The sequence below is a fragment of the Chrysemys picta genome, chromosome 7 (assembly GCF_011386835.1).
Source record: "Chrysemys picta bellii isolate R12L10 chromosome 7, ASM1138683v2, whole genome shotgun sequence".
NCBI classification, from domain to species: Eukaryota; Metazoa; Chordata; order Testudines; family Emydidae; genus Chrysemys; species Chrysemys picta.
This window is the reverse complement of record NC_088797.1, coordinates 88,406,869-88,423,192: the sequence shown is the minus strand read 5'-3', so window position 1 is coordinate 88,423,192 and position 16,324 is coordinate 88,406,869. Positions and strand designations below refer to the sequence as shown.

The window sequence follows — 16,324 nt, the reverse complement described above, 5'->3', positions numbered from 1 at the left end:
GAAAGACCCTTCATTCAAACCCTTTTAACAGGTGTGAAGTGATAAGCACACCCCATAGAAGCCTCATTTCTGTGACCCTGATTGGTGTACAGCCTAATAGGGACACTTCACAGCAAATTAGAATGTTAATCATCCGATAGTCTAAAAGGCAGGCAGATAGATCCTCTACACCAGTGCTTCTCAAAGTCGGGCCGCAGCTTGTTCAGGGAAAGCCCTCGGTGGTCCGGGCCAGTTTGTTTACCTGCCGCATCTGCAGGTTTGGCTGATCGCAGCTCCCACTGGTCGCGGTTCGCCGCTCAAGGCCAATGGGGGCTGCAGGAAGGGCGGCCAGCACATCCCTTGGCCCGCGCCACTTCCCACAGCCCCCATTGGCCTGAGATGGCGAACCACGGCCAGTGGGAGCCGCGATCGGCTGAACCTGCGGACGCGGCAGGTAAACAAACCGGCCTGGACCACCAGGGGCCTTCCCTGAACAAGTGGCGGACCGGCTTTGAGAAGCACTGCTCTACACCCTAGGAAGAGTCAACCTTCTATCAGTTCCCCTCCTCTTCAGCAAATCTGACATTCCTTGAATCTTTGCCCATAGAAGGCTCAGCTCAACTTAGAACCACTCACTTATTGAAATATAAGGGTTATATGTTTCTATGCCAGCATCAGAAGAACATATGTACCATTTTTGCAGCACAGTTAACCTTTTTCTGGTTGTAAAACTAAAGTCATACCTGACACATGGCAGTATCACATGCTACTTTTGAGTACTCCACAGTGACATTTACGCAGGAGATTCCAACACTTACCGTAGAAAAATATGTCTTCTGACACTCCAGTGAATGGTTGATGAAGCTAGGTCAAAATGACAAACTCAGCGTAAGTATAAACTGTATCCTAATGTTCACTACCACCACCTGTGGGAAAGGCAATCAGCTGCCAAAAAGAAAGATTGGGGATAAATTATTGAACTAGTACTCAAAGTTCCTCTTTCCCTCATTAGGAGTAAGAGATGTTGGTATAGGGAATTAAGTGTCAGGCTATCTTCGAGCTGAATCTATTCTCCATTTTACAGGAGTATAATGATATCTCTTGTGGGGATTAATCAGAATAATGTCAGTGGGACAAGAATCAACAGGGTTTAAGATCTAACATTTGTTTTACTTCCCATTCATATATAATTTTTCTGTGAACTATTGGGTGTGTGTGAGAGGTTGTGGCAGGCAAGTTCACACAAGCTGTTCTCAGGCCTTACATTGCATAGTGTCACAATAAGATTCTTCACTTTCCCCTAATGATGAAGGGTACTTTCCAGTTATGAAAGCTTGAATAAGTTTCAACTAAGTATCACCACCCCTTGTAGAGGAAGATATGTCTTTATTTTATTTAACTGAAAAGGAGGAGCTCTAGACAATAATGAAACTTCAGACAAAGTCTGTTAAGTATAAAAAGAAGCTGGTGCAGTCTACATGAACAACCTTATCAGATGCAAATGCTGAACACTCATGCTACAACAACAAAATAACGTCATGATTTTTAGTTATAATACAGTGGAACCCTGCAACAAAGAACATCCTACATTCTAGAGTGAGAACCCAATAAACCTAATCCATCACAGCAGAAAGACTGCTAATGGGAAACTGAACAAGATAGCTACACTGTCCCTTTCATAGCATCACCACTTTAGGGGGCTGAAACTGGAAACTGCATTCAAACACCTAAGCATGAGGCAGCAACGGAACAGACGTGCTTGTGGGTGTCCTTTTTCAACTAAAATCCCTGTAAGTTAAAGAAGCTTCATTGCACAAGTCAGTCCCAACAGCATCCTCTTCATGATCACCCAATGTGACACAGCACAACCATCCTATAGACCAGTTAAGCCCAAATCTATGTTTATTTAGGACTTTAATATCATGATACGTGGTTCATTAATTTGGGAAATATCTAAATACCATTAAATAGATTTTAAAAAACCCTAATAGACTCTGGACCAAACAAGATAAATGTTAAACCAAAAAGTTAGAAGGGACACTGCTTACATTAACACTTTTTTTAAAAAATATAATTGCTTTCTTTAAGTCAATTAGCCACAGTGGTGAGACGTATTCTCTTTTTCAGGTGTTGCAGTACAGCGTGCAGAGTTTTGGATTCCAGATCACACCAGCCCCATTGTAACTGAAAGCCATGGGTTCTGTGGGAAACAATGGCAACTGAAAGGGACAGCTTGCACCAGTGTGCAGAATTGTGTTATCTCCCAGTCATGTGGAAAAGAGTTGTGTCACCACTGTGCAACAGGATAGTTGAAAACCAGGAGTCTCTTGGTCAATGCCAATATGTGGCAGGAGAGCCTTCCACATTCTAATAGAAAAGTCCATAAGGAAACTGTGAACAGGATCAGTCCAGAGGAGTAAAACTCTATGTCTGTCCAAACATCAGTCAATGTACTGTGATAGCCAACGAAAGCCTTCGCCATAGCCTTGTCTCTTCAACACGCTGCACATGAACACTTCCATGGGGCGTGTGTTCAGGTCCTTCAGTGGCACATTTCCCTGGGAAAATCAAGAAAATAGGAAGAAGTCAGAATTGCAACAAGCACCAATCGGTGTATGTAGGTGCAAGGAGGTGCAGTTTCTTTATCCTTACAAAATGGTAACCTAGGAGTCAAATGCTGGACTAGCAAGATTTTCCTACTGAAGTTTCACTTACCAGTCTTACAGAGATCTCTCTAGTTTTATTTTATAGTCTTCTTTACACAGCCTTTTAAAGTTAGTTGTCCATAATTGCATCTCAACAGCTGCTCCTACAGACCTAACAGCCAGACTACAGTGAACCAAGAGACTTAGATAGGCAGTTGAACAATAGGACATTGGAAGCAGAGAACTCAAATCCTGCTTTTAAGTGAGAGCATCTAGGCAACTATTTTGATATAGCAGTTGTACAAATTAATGAATTTTAAAATTGAAATACAAGATGCATAGCATCTTTAAGCTCTGTAGTGCACCCAAAGTGTATTCTTGCATTTTCCACTATAGTATTTGTGTGGAATCATCTTTTTAACATGGCTGTGAAAGAAAGCTCAGTCATTTTTAGCAAAGCAAAAAAGCAAGGATGCCTAAGACAGGGGTAGAAGAGTTAGGTGAACAGTACAAAAAGCTTCCAAATAGACGAACTACTACAATTTCTTTCAGAAATATCATGTCTGTACCAAGTCTTAAATATCCAGACAGTTCCCATTAACACTCCAGTATTTTTAACATCTTTCAAATAATTTTTGGACAGAATGACCTGGTTAACAAATCTTGATGTGCATTCTTGGTAACACGTAAAATCATTTATAAAAAAATATTCCATTCTTCATTTAGTTCCCCATAAGCTTATTAATAGCCAAAGGTTCAAACTCTTTTCGTCTTACCTTTCCTGTGGTCTGTCCATAAAGCCCAAAAATCTCCCGCAGTTTCTCCTCACTTATGGCCTCTGGTCTGTCAATTTTGTTACCCAAGATAAGGATTGGCACATTGGATATTGTTTCATCTGTCATTAGTGCCTACAGGGAAAACACAAGTGTTAACATGATGCACTATAAAAATTCGTTATCTGTAGTGACCTTTTATTTCTTTGCTTCAAATCAGAACTGGCAACAATTTAAAATGATCTTTTGATGTTGTGGCACTTTGAAGAGGAAAAAATTCCTCAGAGGTGAGTACAAATCTCGTAACAGTTTATTGAAGACAGCTTATTGTGTAAATTACACTGGCTATTTAAAGTGATCGGAAGATTTTTTAAATACACATTAAGCCTATGAAAGCATGCAAATTTTCAGCCAATTTTTAAATCTGTGTTAGTATATGTAGTAAAATTATAAACTGTTCCTGTGGCTCTACAATAGTTAAGTTAAGAATGGCCTTATTAGTTTAATTCTCCATCTCAAACAACCAGTTATTAGAATTTAGGATGCTGCTTTTTTTTTAAATGCAAAGAGCTTTAACCAAGTCAACTTTTTTTTGAAGGGAAGGGAAGAGAAGAAGATTATAATGCTTGGAAGATCTCTCTCAGGGGCCAAGATATTATTGTATGTTAAGTTCCAGCCCACTTGAAGTCAGAGGAAATTTGCATTTGTAAAGCCAGGACATAGCTCCTGCATGGAAAAAACTACAAATTGGAAACATACATTAAGCTCAACTTTAGACTCCATGAGACGTGAATGATCAGCACAATCCACCAGAAAGACAATCCCATTAATTGCTGGCAGGTAATTCTTCCAAACCCGGCGTGCTAGAATAGAAAAGAACAAACATCCCTGTAAAAACCCTGCTTTGAGGGGGACAGCATGCCCACATACAGGAAAAGAAGCAAGAATGATTTGTTTAAAAGTTTAAATACTTCAGATGAGTAGTTGACTTGAAGCCAGTGACTTGTATTAATTGTCAGTTCTCTCTCCTTCACCAGCAAAAGTAATCAGATCTTTTTGCAGGCTTCTCATACTATTTTTGAACTTTTTTTGTTGATGAGCCACTTGAGTGCAACAGTAGTTTAACTCATTTTTGTATTATTCAAAAGCTACAAATCTGTTCTGCTCAGGTTCTTATACCAAGCCCATTGCCATGATATCATATCAGCCATAGAGGACTGCTTAGACCAGGGGTTCTCAAACTGGGGTTTGGGACCCCTCAGAGGGTCGCGAGGTTATTACATGGAGGGGGTCACAAACTGTTAGGCTCCACCCCAAACCCTGCTTTGCCTCCAGCACTTATAATGGTATTAAATATATGTAAAAGTGTTTTTAATTTATAAGGGGGGGGGGGGAGTTGCACTCAGAGGCTTGCTATGTGAAAGGGGTCACCAGTACAAAAGTTTGAGAACCCACTGTCATGGGTTAAAGGTGACATGCAAGAAGAAAACTGGGCTTGTGACCTTTGTTTCTTTGAGGTCTAGGATGTCTGGAAGGTTTTTCTAAACATTAGAAGGCCAGGGCTTGCTTGACCTGGAGAATTAGTAAAATGGTGAGTTGAGACACAAAGCTGAGAAACCAAGGGGGAAGGGATTTTTGACAGGTTATTTAAAAATAAACAATACTAGAAGCCTATTTGATTTCAATGACTAATGATCATTTTGGAGAAGAGAAGTCTTAAGAATTCAACTTCCCATCCAGTTCAATTAAGATGTAAGTGCTCATGATATAGATAAGTTTCACAGAAGATCCTTCACAAAAGAAAGAAATCCAGATTTGACATTCCTGATATTTCTAAGGCAAAAGAATCAGAAAAAGCTTTCAGTATAACCTCTAACGTTCTAAAAAACAAAAAAAGGTCAACTTTATGTAGAGTCCCTTGTAAACCACCTTTAGGAAGCTTCATTGTGGTTCTATGCACATGTAAGCCATCTATGGTAAGAGATTTAGGGCAGAAGCGTACTGAAAGCAAGATTTTGTACACACTGTCAGAAGTAGATGAACCAAGATTCATCTGCTGCAGTAAATGAAATCTAAGTTAATCAGAATGATTAACTTTACATATAAATAAATATTACCCAATTCTACATGTTAAAATAAAAGAGACCATAGTTAGTGCTCTCCCATATGTTTTCCTTAAGATGGCTAAAGTTTAGTATAATTATTAGTGTCAGCATGAACTGCACCACTTAATATTCTTTTCTGTCCCCTAATTCTGAAAGAAGCCCGTTCTTACCTTGCTCATGTCCACCGAGATCAAAAGTTGTGAAAGTCATTCCGGCAATAGTCAGCTCTTCTGAAGCTAAAAAAGGAGGAATAAAGTCTTGAGTTAGCTGAATTGCAGCCATTATCACATCCACCATATTTTACTGTAGTTATCAACACCACTGTAGGATAAATATAAAAATCAAAGAATTAGAGTTAGTTTAAGTTTGTTTAAGGAAATATATATGTGTTGTAAAGAAAGGCCCTGACTAGCAAGTAGAAGGAAGGCCTTGAAAATAATGAGTTTTAAGGCCAAAAGGAATGAAGTAGGGAAGATTTCTGGTTCAAAGAATGACTAATGAAACAAGAAGTTCCTAAAAAGAAGGCCTCTGGTGTGACTGCAGGTGGTTTTCAATATAACAAAAAGAACCTGTCTTAAAAAGAGTCACCATGGGCCTTCCCAACCCAAGTACTAGTGTTATCTCTATGTGAACCTAGGTGAAATGAAAAAGTTGTTGGTCAGCAGGATGGAGGGGAAAAGATAAGGAGGAAAGACCTCGGGAAGAAGGACGCTGTAAATCTTATTTGAATTAAAATGAAAAATGAGGGTGAACTGTCTCAAACTAGTTGTTAGCTAAAGTGGTAACTGGCTATGACATCATGTGTTTGCTGAAGAGTATAAAAAGTTATGAATTTGAGGTTCTTTGTCAGACTCCACCAGATCATGCTGGAGCACACCAGGATGAGACGATTTTCCCTAGGTTTTGCCAATTTGTAAGTATATTGCTCAGTATACTTTTTTTTTTTTTTTTAAACTGTTTGGGTGTAGTGATTGCTTATTTTTAGGCTGTTAGACATGTTTAGAGCAACTGTATTAAATACCATTTGGCCTTTGGACTTAATAAAGAATTTATGGTTAAACTGATGTTTGATGGTTTCCTATATTATTATTAGTATTAATAATTTCAAATAATAATTCCAACAACCATACACAGAATGGAATGAGGGACCTATTGCATAAAGGATGAAGCCATTTCATAGGATCATTAAAATGGGAAAGGAGTTGCTCTTTTCCAAGGGTACATCCTGATTAGTCTCTAGACATGAATTTTATATTTAATCTAGAAAAGCAATTATGCTTAAAATAAGCTTGTGTTAACTCAACTGAGTCAGTCTTCTGCATTCACTTTATATAGTTTAACTGATGTTTCATTACAAGACTTACTCAAATTTAATTTCACCTCAAGAGACAGACACCACACAAAAGTCCTCAAGGTTAGTTTTAAAAATCTAAGTCAATTTCTAAAGATGAAAACTATTAAGGCATTTTTCACTATTACAGCTCAATATCCAGTTGCATGAGTGATTTTGATGAGGAAAATCCAATGAACAATGGACTCAATAAAATCAGATCACTGGATAACTTACTTGGATGTAGCGTAGGGACATGTTGACCCAATCTGTCATCTTTGAGCATGTGCAGAAGAGTGGTTTTACCAGCATTGTCCAAGCCCAAAAACACTAGTTTTCCAGATTTCTTGTACAATCCTGGAAGTGAAAAGAAAATTCAACAGGTTTACATTTGCTCTCATGCAGAAATATGATCGAATATAAATATTAAATACTACAGTGGTATCACATAATCCACACCTTCCAAAAACAACTGTGTAAAACATTACCCACAAACCCTCAGCACAGGGAACACAAATGTGAACCGATGCAATAAAACCTTTTCAAATCTGCACTGATCCAGAATTGCCACCAGTGTTAAAGAAGAAAAGGGGGATGCGACCGTCAATGATAGGGGTGGTCAGAAAACCCTGGTTGCCATCATTAGGATGAAGCAGCCCTCAGGAATATTCATCCACCCCCACCGAAGGGAGCTTCTCCACAGCCATCTAGCACACATCTCTACATAGAGGTGGGACCTCACTGATACTACCATGTCACCTCAATGAAAGTCTCTGTGCATGGGCACACTTGCCATTCCAGCAAATTGCTGGAGTGGAGACATAAGAAAGGCCACTCCTACAGAGCCCTCTGCTGGAATGGCAGGAGAGGTCTCCCCACAGAATTCTCCGCACCCCCAATGAAACAGTCATCTTCTAGAATGGTAGACAAAGGGCCCACCACTACACTGCTCCCTGGTTTGGAGCCAGCTGGAGTCAGGGTCAGAGGGTAGCACTGTCTGTGGTGAGCTCTCCTCCCACTTCGGCAAAGCACCAGGCACAGGGCCACCATAAACTGATTTATCCAGATGGTTGTGCATTATTAATTTATTGGCGAAGGTAGCAATAACATTGTTCTATTTGGACCCAATCAGCATCAATTTGGGGTGTGCTGGGTCTAGCGTGTAGATATAGAGTTGAGCTCAGTTCAACTAGCAACCGTCTTACATCGTGGGCCCCAGTATTTGGTGGGAGAATCCAACTAACAGTACACTGGACAGGAGAAGACATGGCTTGGGTTGCTGGAGTATGCTGGCCTGGCAATTCGAAGACTTAGTACTTGGGCCAGCAGGTACTGAATACATTTTCCAAGCCTTGTTAATAAGAGTTAAGTAGCTAGATAGTAGGAAACTGAAGAGATATAGTTCAAGGGAAAGCATGGAAGTCAATGGAAAAGACTGGAAATAAATTTGAAAACAATTGTGGAGATGTACTCAGAGTAGTTATCAATGGTTCAATATCAAACTAGGAGGATATACCTTGTAGGTCTCGCAAGGGTCTGTCTGGTACTAGTCAATATTTTTATTAATGACTTACATAACGGGGTGAAGAATATATTTATAACATTTTGTGGATAACAGCAACGTGGGAGGGGTTGCAAGCACTTTGGAGCACAGGATTCAAAATGACCTTGATAAATTGGAAAATTAATCTGAAATCCACAAAATGAAATTCAATAAAGAAGTGCAAAGTACCACACTTAGGAAGGACAAATCAAATACACAAATACAAAATGGGAATAACAGGCTCGGTGGTAGTACTGCACAAGAAGATCTAGCAGTTTGAGTGGCTCACAAATTCAATGTGAGCCAACAATGTGATGAAATTGCAAAAAAGGCTAATATTCTGAGATGTGTATTAACAGGAGTGTTGTACATACAACAAGGTAACTGTCCCACTCCACCACAGTGGTGAGGACTTTACTGGATTATTATGTCCAGTTTTGGGCACCACATTTTAAGATATATGTGAACAAATGGGAGAGAGTCCACAAAAATGAGCGGATAGGACAGAGAAGAGCAGCCAAAATGATAAAATGTTTTGAAATACCAACCTATGAGGATAAAAAAACCTGGGTATGTTTATTCTTGAGAAAAGAAGACTGAGGGGGGTGCACCTGATAACAGCTTTCCACTACATTAAGGGCTGTTATACAGAGGAAAGTGATAAATTATTTTCCATGTCCACTGAAGGTAAGACAAGCAGTAATCAGCTTAGTCTGCAACAAGGAAAATTTAGGTTAGATATTAGGAAAAAATTTCTAATACTTAGGCAATGGAATAGGCTGCTGTGGGAGTTTGCGGAATTTCCATCACTGGAAGTTTTTAAGACCAGGTGAAACAAATGCCTCTCAGGGATGGTCTAGGTCAGGGGTGGCCAACCTGTGGCCACATGCGGCTCCTTGTATAGGCACTGACTCTGGGGCTGGAGCTACAGGTGCCAACTTTCCAATGTGCCGGGGAGCGCTCACTGCTCTACCCCTGGCTCTGCCATAAGCCCTGCCCCCACTCCACCCCTTCCTGCCCCCTCCCCTGAGCCTGCCATGCCCTCGCTCCTCTCCCCCAACCCTCAAGAACCCCCTGAGCCTGCCATGCCCTCGCTCCTCTCCTCCAACCCTCAAGAGCCTCCTGCATGCCACGAAAAAGCTGATCGGGAGGTGCAGGGAGGGAGGGGGAGGCGCTGATTGGCAGGGCTGCCAGTGGGTGGGAGGCACTGGGAGGGGAGGGGAGCTGAGCTGATGAAGGGCTGATGATGTATTACTGTGGCTCTTTAGCAATGTACATTGGTAAATTCTAGCTCCTTCTCGGGCTCAAGTTGGCCACCCCTGGCCTAGGTATTGTTGGTCCTGCCCCAGCACAGGAGGCTGGATCAGATGAACTCTCGAGTTCCCTTCAAGCCCTACATTTCTATGATTCTATGTTTAACTTGTAAACCAGAAGGACTGGAGTTAGGAAGAGAACTCATGTCTAAGTAGGCCACGGATTTCCCTGAAACACTATGGGAAGATTACCTAACCTCTGTGCCTCCAATTTTGTCCATAAAACTCAGATAAAGAGCTACTCAGACAATGAGGAGGATTAGAGCATTGTCTCAAAAATACCATGGAAGGGGAGAGTATCTTCATTATAAACTGCATCAGATTATTGCACAGCAGTACAGTATGAGGCAGGGCTCACCAAATAAAGGGGAAGGAATGTTTTATAGGTCTTACATTTTTAAAAATTCAACTGTGGATCAAGCTACTCTTATTACTTAGGTACTTTGTAAATGAAGGTACAAATGAACTAATCCTACCACCATCTCATCAGTACTGTTTTCTATTATACCAGGAGAGAAAATCCTAATGAACTAATAAAATCAATAAGGGTGTCAACTATACTAGAAAAGATGCATCTGTTTAAACTGAAGAAGTGGGGGTTTTTTTACCCACAAAAGCTTATGCCCAAATAAATCTGTTAGTCTTTAAGGTGCCACCAGACTCCTCATTGTTTTTGTTTAAACTGTTTTTTCAACTAGATTTTAAATTGATCCAGTGAAAAGGCTTAATGTAGATAAACCATTTTTAACAAGGATTAAACTGGTTTGAATGTATCTTGTGTTGGTAAATTACCAAATTAAATTAAACTAATTGAAGCAACAATTATACTTGTTTGTGTGTCTGTTTAGCATTTGCACTGATTTAATCAGAGTGATTTAAAATCTATTTAGTTAAACGAACTTATGTTTGATGGTAAATACAAATTTGAAATATTACCTAAAAATTGCAGCACGCTGCTGAAGCCATTGTAAATCCATTCAAAAATGAAAGACATTGTTGAAGATTAGTTGCCTGCAAGAAAACAAACATGAGACATTTATGGGTAAAAACCTTAATCCCCCTATGCCAGCAAGATTCAGTTGGTAGTAGGGATAGTCATTTGACAGGTCCAAAAATAAGTGGTCAATTGACTGGTCAAATAACGTTAATAATGAACAAATATTTTAAAGCATTAATTTATTAGAACCATAACAGCAGCAAAAAAATAAGACTTTATAGACTCCAAAAGGTTTAGCCTTAGATAGAGACTCATGACTAATTACAACAAACAAGTTACTTAACTGAGTTATTTTATCTCAGATAAATGTGAAAATCAAGTTCTTAAAAAAAAAAGAAGAATGACACCATTATGCAATCAGAAAGCTAGACTGCCTCCTACGTCAGGGTATTCTTGCTATGACTTGACTGGTCAGTTGACTGACTGGTTTATTGACATTATTTGACTGGCGTGCTAAGCCTAGTTGATAGCATACTTGCCTCTGCACCAGAAGGCTGAACTCAAATTTGTTACCCAACTATTACTGGAGTTGAAAGAGGGTGTCTGACCCCTGGTCCCTATTTTGAGTGGATGTTAAAGATCTCTGGAAATTTTCAAACAGCATTTCAAAAAACCTCATTTTAGGTCAATATGTCCTTTTCCACAAACAGGTTCTAAGACTGCATGCATTACCAACTGCTTGCATTTCAGCAGCTATATGTAACAGAGGAGTTGGTGTACTAACAATACTGAAGTCATCAGTCTGTGGGCATTTCAGGATGCATCACTGCATGGAACATCCCACTAACTTCTATGTTAACAATAACTGCCCACTTCTAGCTGCTTCCTGAATTATACTTATGTATCTGCCTCTCTTAACTATCATGCTCATTACCACACTTTCTTTGGTGCAGTTATATAAACTGCATGTCTCTGTTTGGTCATACACAAGGTAAATAGTTTCAAAAGCCATGAGACCAATTTTTGTAAAACTATGTGGCGGCGGACTTTGGAGTACATAAAGAGTTTACCCTCTCCTTTCAGTAGTAGTCAGAATGAAAATGAAACGCAAATCAAATCCCATCAGGGTTTTCTTTCTCAAAAGCTAAAATGCAACTGAACAATAAAAACAATGCTTAGCAAAAGAGCAAATATTACAAGGGGAGCTGCAGGTTTATTGGCTGCATCAAGCCACAATTAATGCTTTCAACTTGTCTTGTTTAGTCCTACCTCATTATGCTTTTGGTGCTTGTAAGTCAGCAGTGATTTTTAAGTACCAGTCAAACGAGGAATGTTTTAAAGAAACCAACTGTTGCCATAAGTACGATTGTGGCTAAAGGTTAGTTCAGCTCATTTACAGCGACTTAAAAACAAAACAAACAAAAATAATAGGAGGCAGAACAGATCCTCCTGTAAATAAATTTAACATAAGAAGCATAATTCTCCAACACAGGCTCCCGAGGAGAATGTTGAAAACGTGCGTGAGGATACGGTAATTAGAGCCGGGGTGAGGTGCCTGCCAAGGGGCCAAGCTCCTACAGGGCACCTGGCCATGTACTCAACCACGTCCAGTTTCCTGACAATCGGGTTGCCCTACCTAAGTGCCCGCGGCTGAAGCCAGGACTCAAAGGCCCCCGTGCTCTAGACTGACTCCCGGTCCGCCCGGCGTGTGACAGCGCCAGGGGGCTGGCGGGAGCGGAAACCCCGCTGCCCTAGACCCATAGGCCCAGGCTGGGGTGGGGGAGGGCCCGCAGCGCACGGAGAAGGGACCCAGACACCGGCCCCGCGGAAGGGTTGGACTCTCCCACCCCCCACGGCAGAGCTGCTCCCTCACCGGCGCTGGAGCCCCCTCCGCGCGCGTAGCGGCTCCCACCCAAACCGACTGCGTGTCACTCGGCTCCCCTCCCCCCGCCGGGCCCGACCGCGGCCCAGTGCCCCCTCCCCGGGCCCCGCCGCCGCGCTGCCCAGCCGCCCCTCACCTCCCCCCGCCGCAGCAGCCGCTCGCGGCTCTTCTCCCTGCGGCTGACCCGGGCAGCCGTCCCTCGACAAGCGTCAGCCCCCACTCACTTACTCGGCAGCCGCCAGCTACACGCCGGAAATACGTAGCACCTCTTCCCCCGGCTGCTTCCGGGGGATGGGTCCGCCGCGCTGGCTAGCGCGCGCTGCGTGCGGCCGCGGCGTGGTGACGTGTCACGGTTCGGGGCCCGGGTTCGAATCTCGCCCCAGCCGCCTGGAGCGGTTCCTCTGGGTTTCCATTGTAGGCTATCAGTGCCCCGGCGCCGGGAGGCTCTGGCTGCATCCGGTCACGCGGCGGGCGCATGCGCGCAGCAGAGATGCACGGGCGCTGTCCTGGCAGCCGACAGTTCACGTCACAGAGCGTGTAGCCGGGGCCGGTCAGGAGGCCGCTCTGTGCCTCGGCTGTAGGGGTCGGGATCGGAGCCGCGCTCAGGGGCAGTTCCAGGCCCCCCCGCTCCTTTTGGCCCCGGCCGGGCAGAGCTTGTCTGTGGCGCTAGCTGGGTGCCCAGGAGATGGGTCAGGTGCCCGCTGGGCCGGGCTGGCCGTTCCCTGCTGTGTCTGACAGGGAATGATGGGCGGGGGGGACGTGTGACCCCTGCCGCTTCGCTGTCTGCAGGAGAGGCGCTTTGCTAACGCGCCCCTGGGAACCTCACGGAGCGGAGCTCCACGCGAGGAACCCTGCAATCCCCACGAGTCCCTCCCCCCAGCCATTACGTAGCTTGTATGGGCAGCCTGTGGGGGAACCGTGAAGCGGCACTAAGGTGCTCACCACCTAGGGTGACCAGGCAGCAAGTATGAAAAATCAGGACAGGGTGTGGGGGAGTAATAGGAGCCTATATAAGAAAAAGGCCCAAAAATCAGGACTGTCCCTTTAAAATCGGGACATCTGGTCACCCTATTAATTCCGCCCTACCCCCGTTAGTGGCATCTGGCCATGCCTCCAGCCCAGACAGTGCTCCTCCATATAGCCCACTGTCCAGTCTTTGACCCTTGTTTAGAGACTCATCCCCTCCTGCTTCACTTTAGGTAGAGATGTTCCTGGATGCAGGAGAAGCCCTAGCACATCCTTGCTTTCTCCTGTGAACACACCTCCCTCTGATGAACTACAGGAGGTTAGGATGATAGAGCAGGGAGGTAAGTGGTAATACTCCCCTTTCTGCCCTCTTCTGAGCATCCCTCCCCAGGCTACCTGTTCTCTAAGCAATGCACATATATAAATGGAAGTTGAGTTCTTGAGGAGTATACTCAAGCTAACAGTTCAGTTTTTTAAGTGAGTTAGCTGTAACTGTTGTATCATATAACTTCACTAGAATGTGCTTTCTGTGCACATTCTTGTGAACCAAGTGTTTTGGCAGGAATGTGTCACAGCACATATTACTAACTACTTAGTTGAAATTGGATTTTTAATTCACAAGCATATATTCACCCTGAAAGCCAGATTCTAAGGAGTCATGTTCATTCAGTCAGGTAACAAACATACCGTGCCCAAGTAACCATAGCAGATGGTGATAATGTAAGATGGAATAGAATCTGCAGGTTGCTCATTATAGCATTTGCTCTGCAACGCTATTAGAAGTAAGACAATTTGGAAATGGTACATATTATTTAAATTAGCTTTTTTTAAGGCACCTTCCTGAGAAACAGCAATAAATAAGTGCTTTAAAGAACAGTAGTCAAAGAGCAGAAGTGCTATTATTTTGGGAACGTGGACCCTGGACATTTTGAAAATTCAAAGCTGCAGGTTAGGGAAGTCCTTCACAGATGGCACTCTTATTTGACTGTTTAAATCTCTTTGGACTCAGACTGTATCCATTAGGGTTACCATACGTCCGGTTTTTCCCGGACACGTCCGGCTTTTCGGCAATCAAACCCCCGTCCGGGGGGAATTGCCAAAAAGCCGAACATGTCCGGGAAAATGCCGGCCAGGCACTTCCCTTCCCGCGGCGGCTCTGCTCCTCCCCTGACTCTTCGGCTCTGTTTAAGAGCTGAGCTGCCCGAGCGCTATGGGCTTCAGGCAGCCCCCTTGCCTCCGGACCCCAGCCGCCGGCCGGGCACTTCCCCTCCCGGGCTCCGGCGGCACAGGATCCGGAGGCATGGGGGCTGCCCGAAGCCGGTAGCGCTTGGGCAGCTCGGCTCTGTTTAAGAGCCGAGCGCTACGGGCTTTGGGCAGCCCCCATACCTCCAGATCCTGCGCCGCCGGAGCCCGGGAGGGGAAGTGCCCGGCCGGGGGCGCAGGGTCCGGAGGAATGGGGGCTGCCCAAAGCCCGAGCGCTACCGGCTTCACGGTTTGCCGGGCAACCTCCAGGCCCTGCGCCCCCGGCTGGGCGCTTCCCCTCCCGGGCTCCAGCTGCGCTGGGGAAGCGTGGGCCGGGGGCGCAGGGTCTGGGGGCTGCCCGGCAAACCGTTAAGCCGGTAGCGCTCGGGCAGCCCTTTTCGCGTGGCTGGGAGTGGGAGGGAGGGGGGCGGAGTTAGGGTGGGAAGGGGCGGAGTTGGGGTGGGGCTGGTAAATGGGTGGGGCCAGGGCCCTATGGAGGGTCCTCTTTTTTAATTTGTTAAAGATGGTAACCCTAGTGTCCATTAATTTTTTATTGTTCTTTTAACTGGTAAAAAGCACAGTTGTCCAAAAGACAGTATTTGTTCATTCAGCACATGATTTACATTAGCAAGTGTATCTTTATAGTTCTCCAAGATTAAAGTATTTTCTGTGTTTGCAAATGGGAAACTGGGGTACAGAGCAGGCATTACTTGGCCAAAGTCAAACAGGGAATCTAGTAGAGCAAGGAACTGAACCCAGATTTCTGAAGTTGCAGTCCAGTGCCTAAACTGCAATACTTTGTCTGTCACCCTTTACATGCCACCCATGGACCATGAGAGCTGGTGCTGTTCTCAACAAAAGTCCCCAGAAAAGGAGACTCTCTCCTTGGGTTGAAAATCTGAAACACCCTCTCGTGGAGTTGGAGGACTTTTGTGCTCAAACTCCCTCAGAACCGTGCTTATAGTAGTGCTGGAGCAAAAGCAATTGGTCAGCAACAAAAACAGCAAAACCATCTATGCAGCAAGCTTATAAAGCAGGGTGGACTGATTTAAATAAAAAAATATTTAAATCAGATTATGTGTGTGATTTAAAGATTTTTTTAAAAAGTAAAATGCAAAAATTAATGGTAACCATTACAATGTATTGGATTTACAACTAAATCTAGTCTTAACACTATATTTTCTGCTTCTTTATATACATATATTAAGCAATTACATAGCTTAAAATGTATTCAGATTCTTAATTTACATTTTTATTATTTTAGAAAAGGATTGATTCATTTTTACTACAAGATTTGTGTCAAACTTTGTTTGGATGAAAACTCAAATTCAATTAAATGCATAAAACAGCATTTTAAAACTGTTTATTAGTTACAATTCTTAAATGTGCTGATACGTAAGAAGAAAGTAATCAAAATAGACTTTGCATATAAAACTAAGTGATTTATTAAAAACAAAGGAAATATTATTTATAGTTAGTGTATTGAACTGATGGTGACTGGAAACAATGTCCTTCAAGATTTTAGAAATAGTAAATCTCCTCCTCACACTAGTTTTTATTCAGAGATGGGAATAGGAAAACAAGGTTTTCTGCACTTTCAACTCCCCAT

The 16,324-nt window shown here is 43.2% G+C and overlaps 1 protein-coding gene and 1 long non-coding RNA gene across 5 annotated transcripts; one reads left to right on the top strand and one right to left on the bottom strand.

Moving 5' to 3' along the window:
* Nucleotides 1-1,348: 1,348 nt before the first annotated feature.
* On the bottom strand, nt 1,349-13,576 carry SAR1A (secretion associated Ras related GTPase 1A). Of its 4 annotated transcripts, XM_065551993.1 has the most exons (8): nt 12,644-12,751; nt 11,895-12,027; nt 10,625-10,699; nt 7,070-7,189; nt 5,673-5,738; nt 4,157-4,260; nt 3,401-3,532; nt 1,349-2,537 (listed from the first exon to the last, which is right to left on the bottom strand). In XM_065551993.1, the coding sequence occupies exons 3-8, from the start codon at nt 10,680-10,682 to the stop codon at nt 2,421-2,423; spliced, it is 597 nt and encodes a 198-aa protein (XP_065408065.1). In that variant the 5' UTR covers nt 10,683-10,699; nt 11,895-12,027; nt 12,644-12,751; the 3' UTR covers nt 1,349-2,420. The 4 variants fall into 4 exon arrangements, with proteins under 4 accessions (XP_065408065.1, XP_005281910.1, XP_023964415.1 ...); XM_005281853.4 differs by lacking the exon at nt 11,895-12,027 and having other exon boundaries at nt 12,736-13,576; XM_024108647.3 differs by lacking the exon at nt 11,895-12,027 and having other exon boundaries at nt 12,732-12,969.
* On the top strand, nt 3,532-4,121 carry LOC135972753 (uncharacterized). Its single transcript, XR_010589248.1, has 2 exons — nt 3,532-3,684; nt 3,996-4,121. It is a non-coding gene; the product is annotated as an uncharacterized LOC135972753 (long non-coding RNA).
* Nucleotides 13,577-16,324: the final 2,748 nt, after the last annotated feature.

Excerpts from the sequence above, each read along its gene's own strand:
- SAR1A (XM_005281853.4), bottom strand. The coding sequence starts at position 10,682 with ATGTCTTTCATTTTTGAATGGATTTACAATGGCTTCAGCAGCGTGCTG. Across the intron at positions 7,190-10,624 it reads CAGCGTGCTGCAATTTTTAG|GATTGTACAAGAAATCTGGA; the intron begins GTAATATTTCAA and ends TTTCACTTCCAG. Across the intron at positions 5,739-7,069 it reads TGTCCCTACGCTACATCCAA|CTTCAGAAGAGCTGACTATT; the intron begins GTAAGTTATCCA and ends CTCCTTTTTTAG.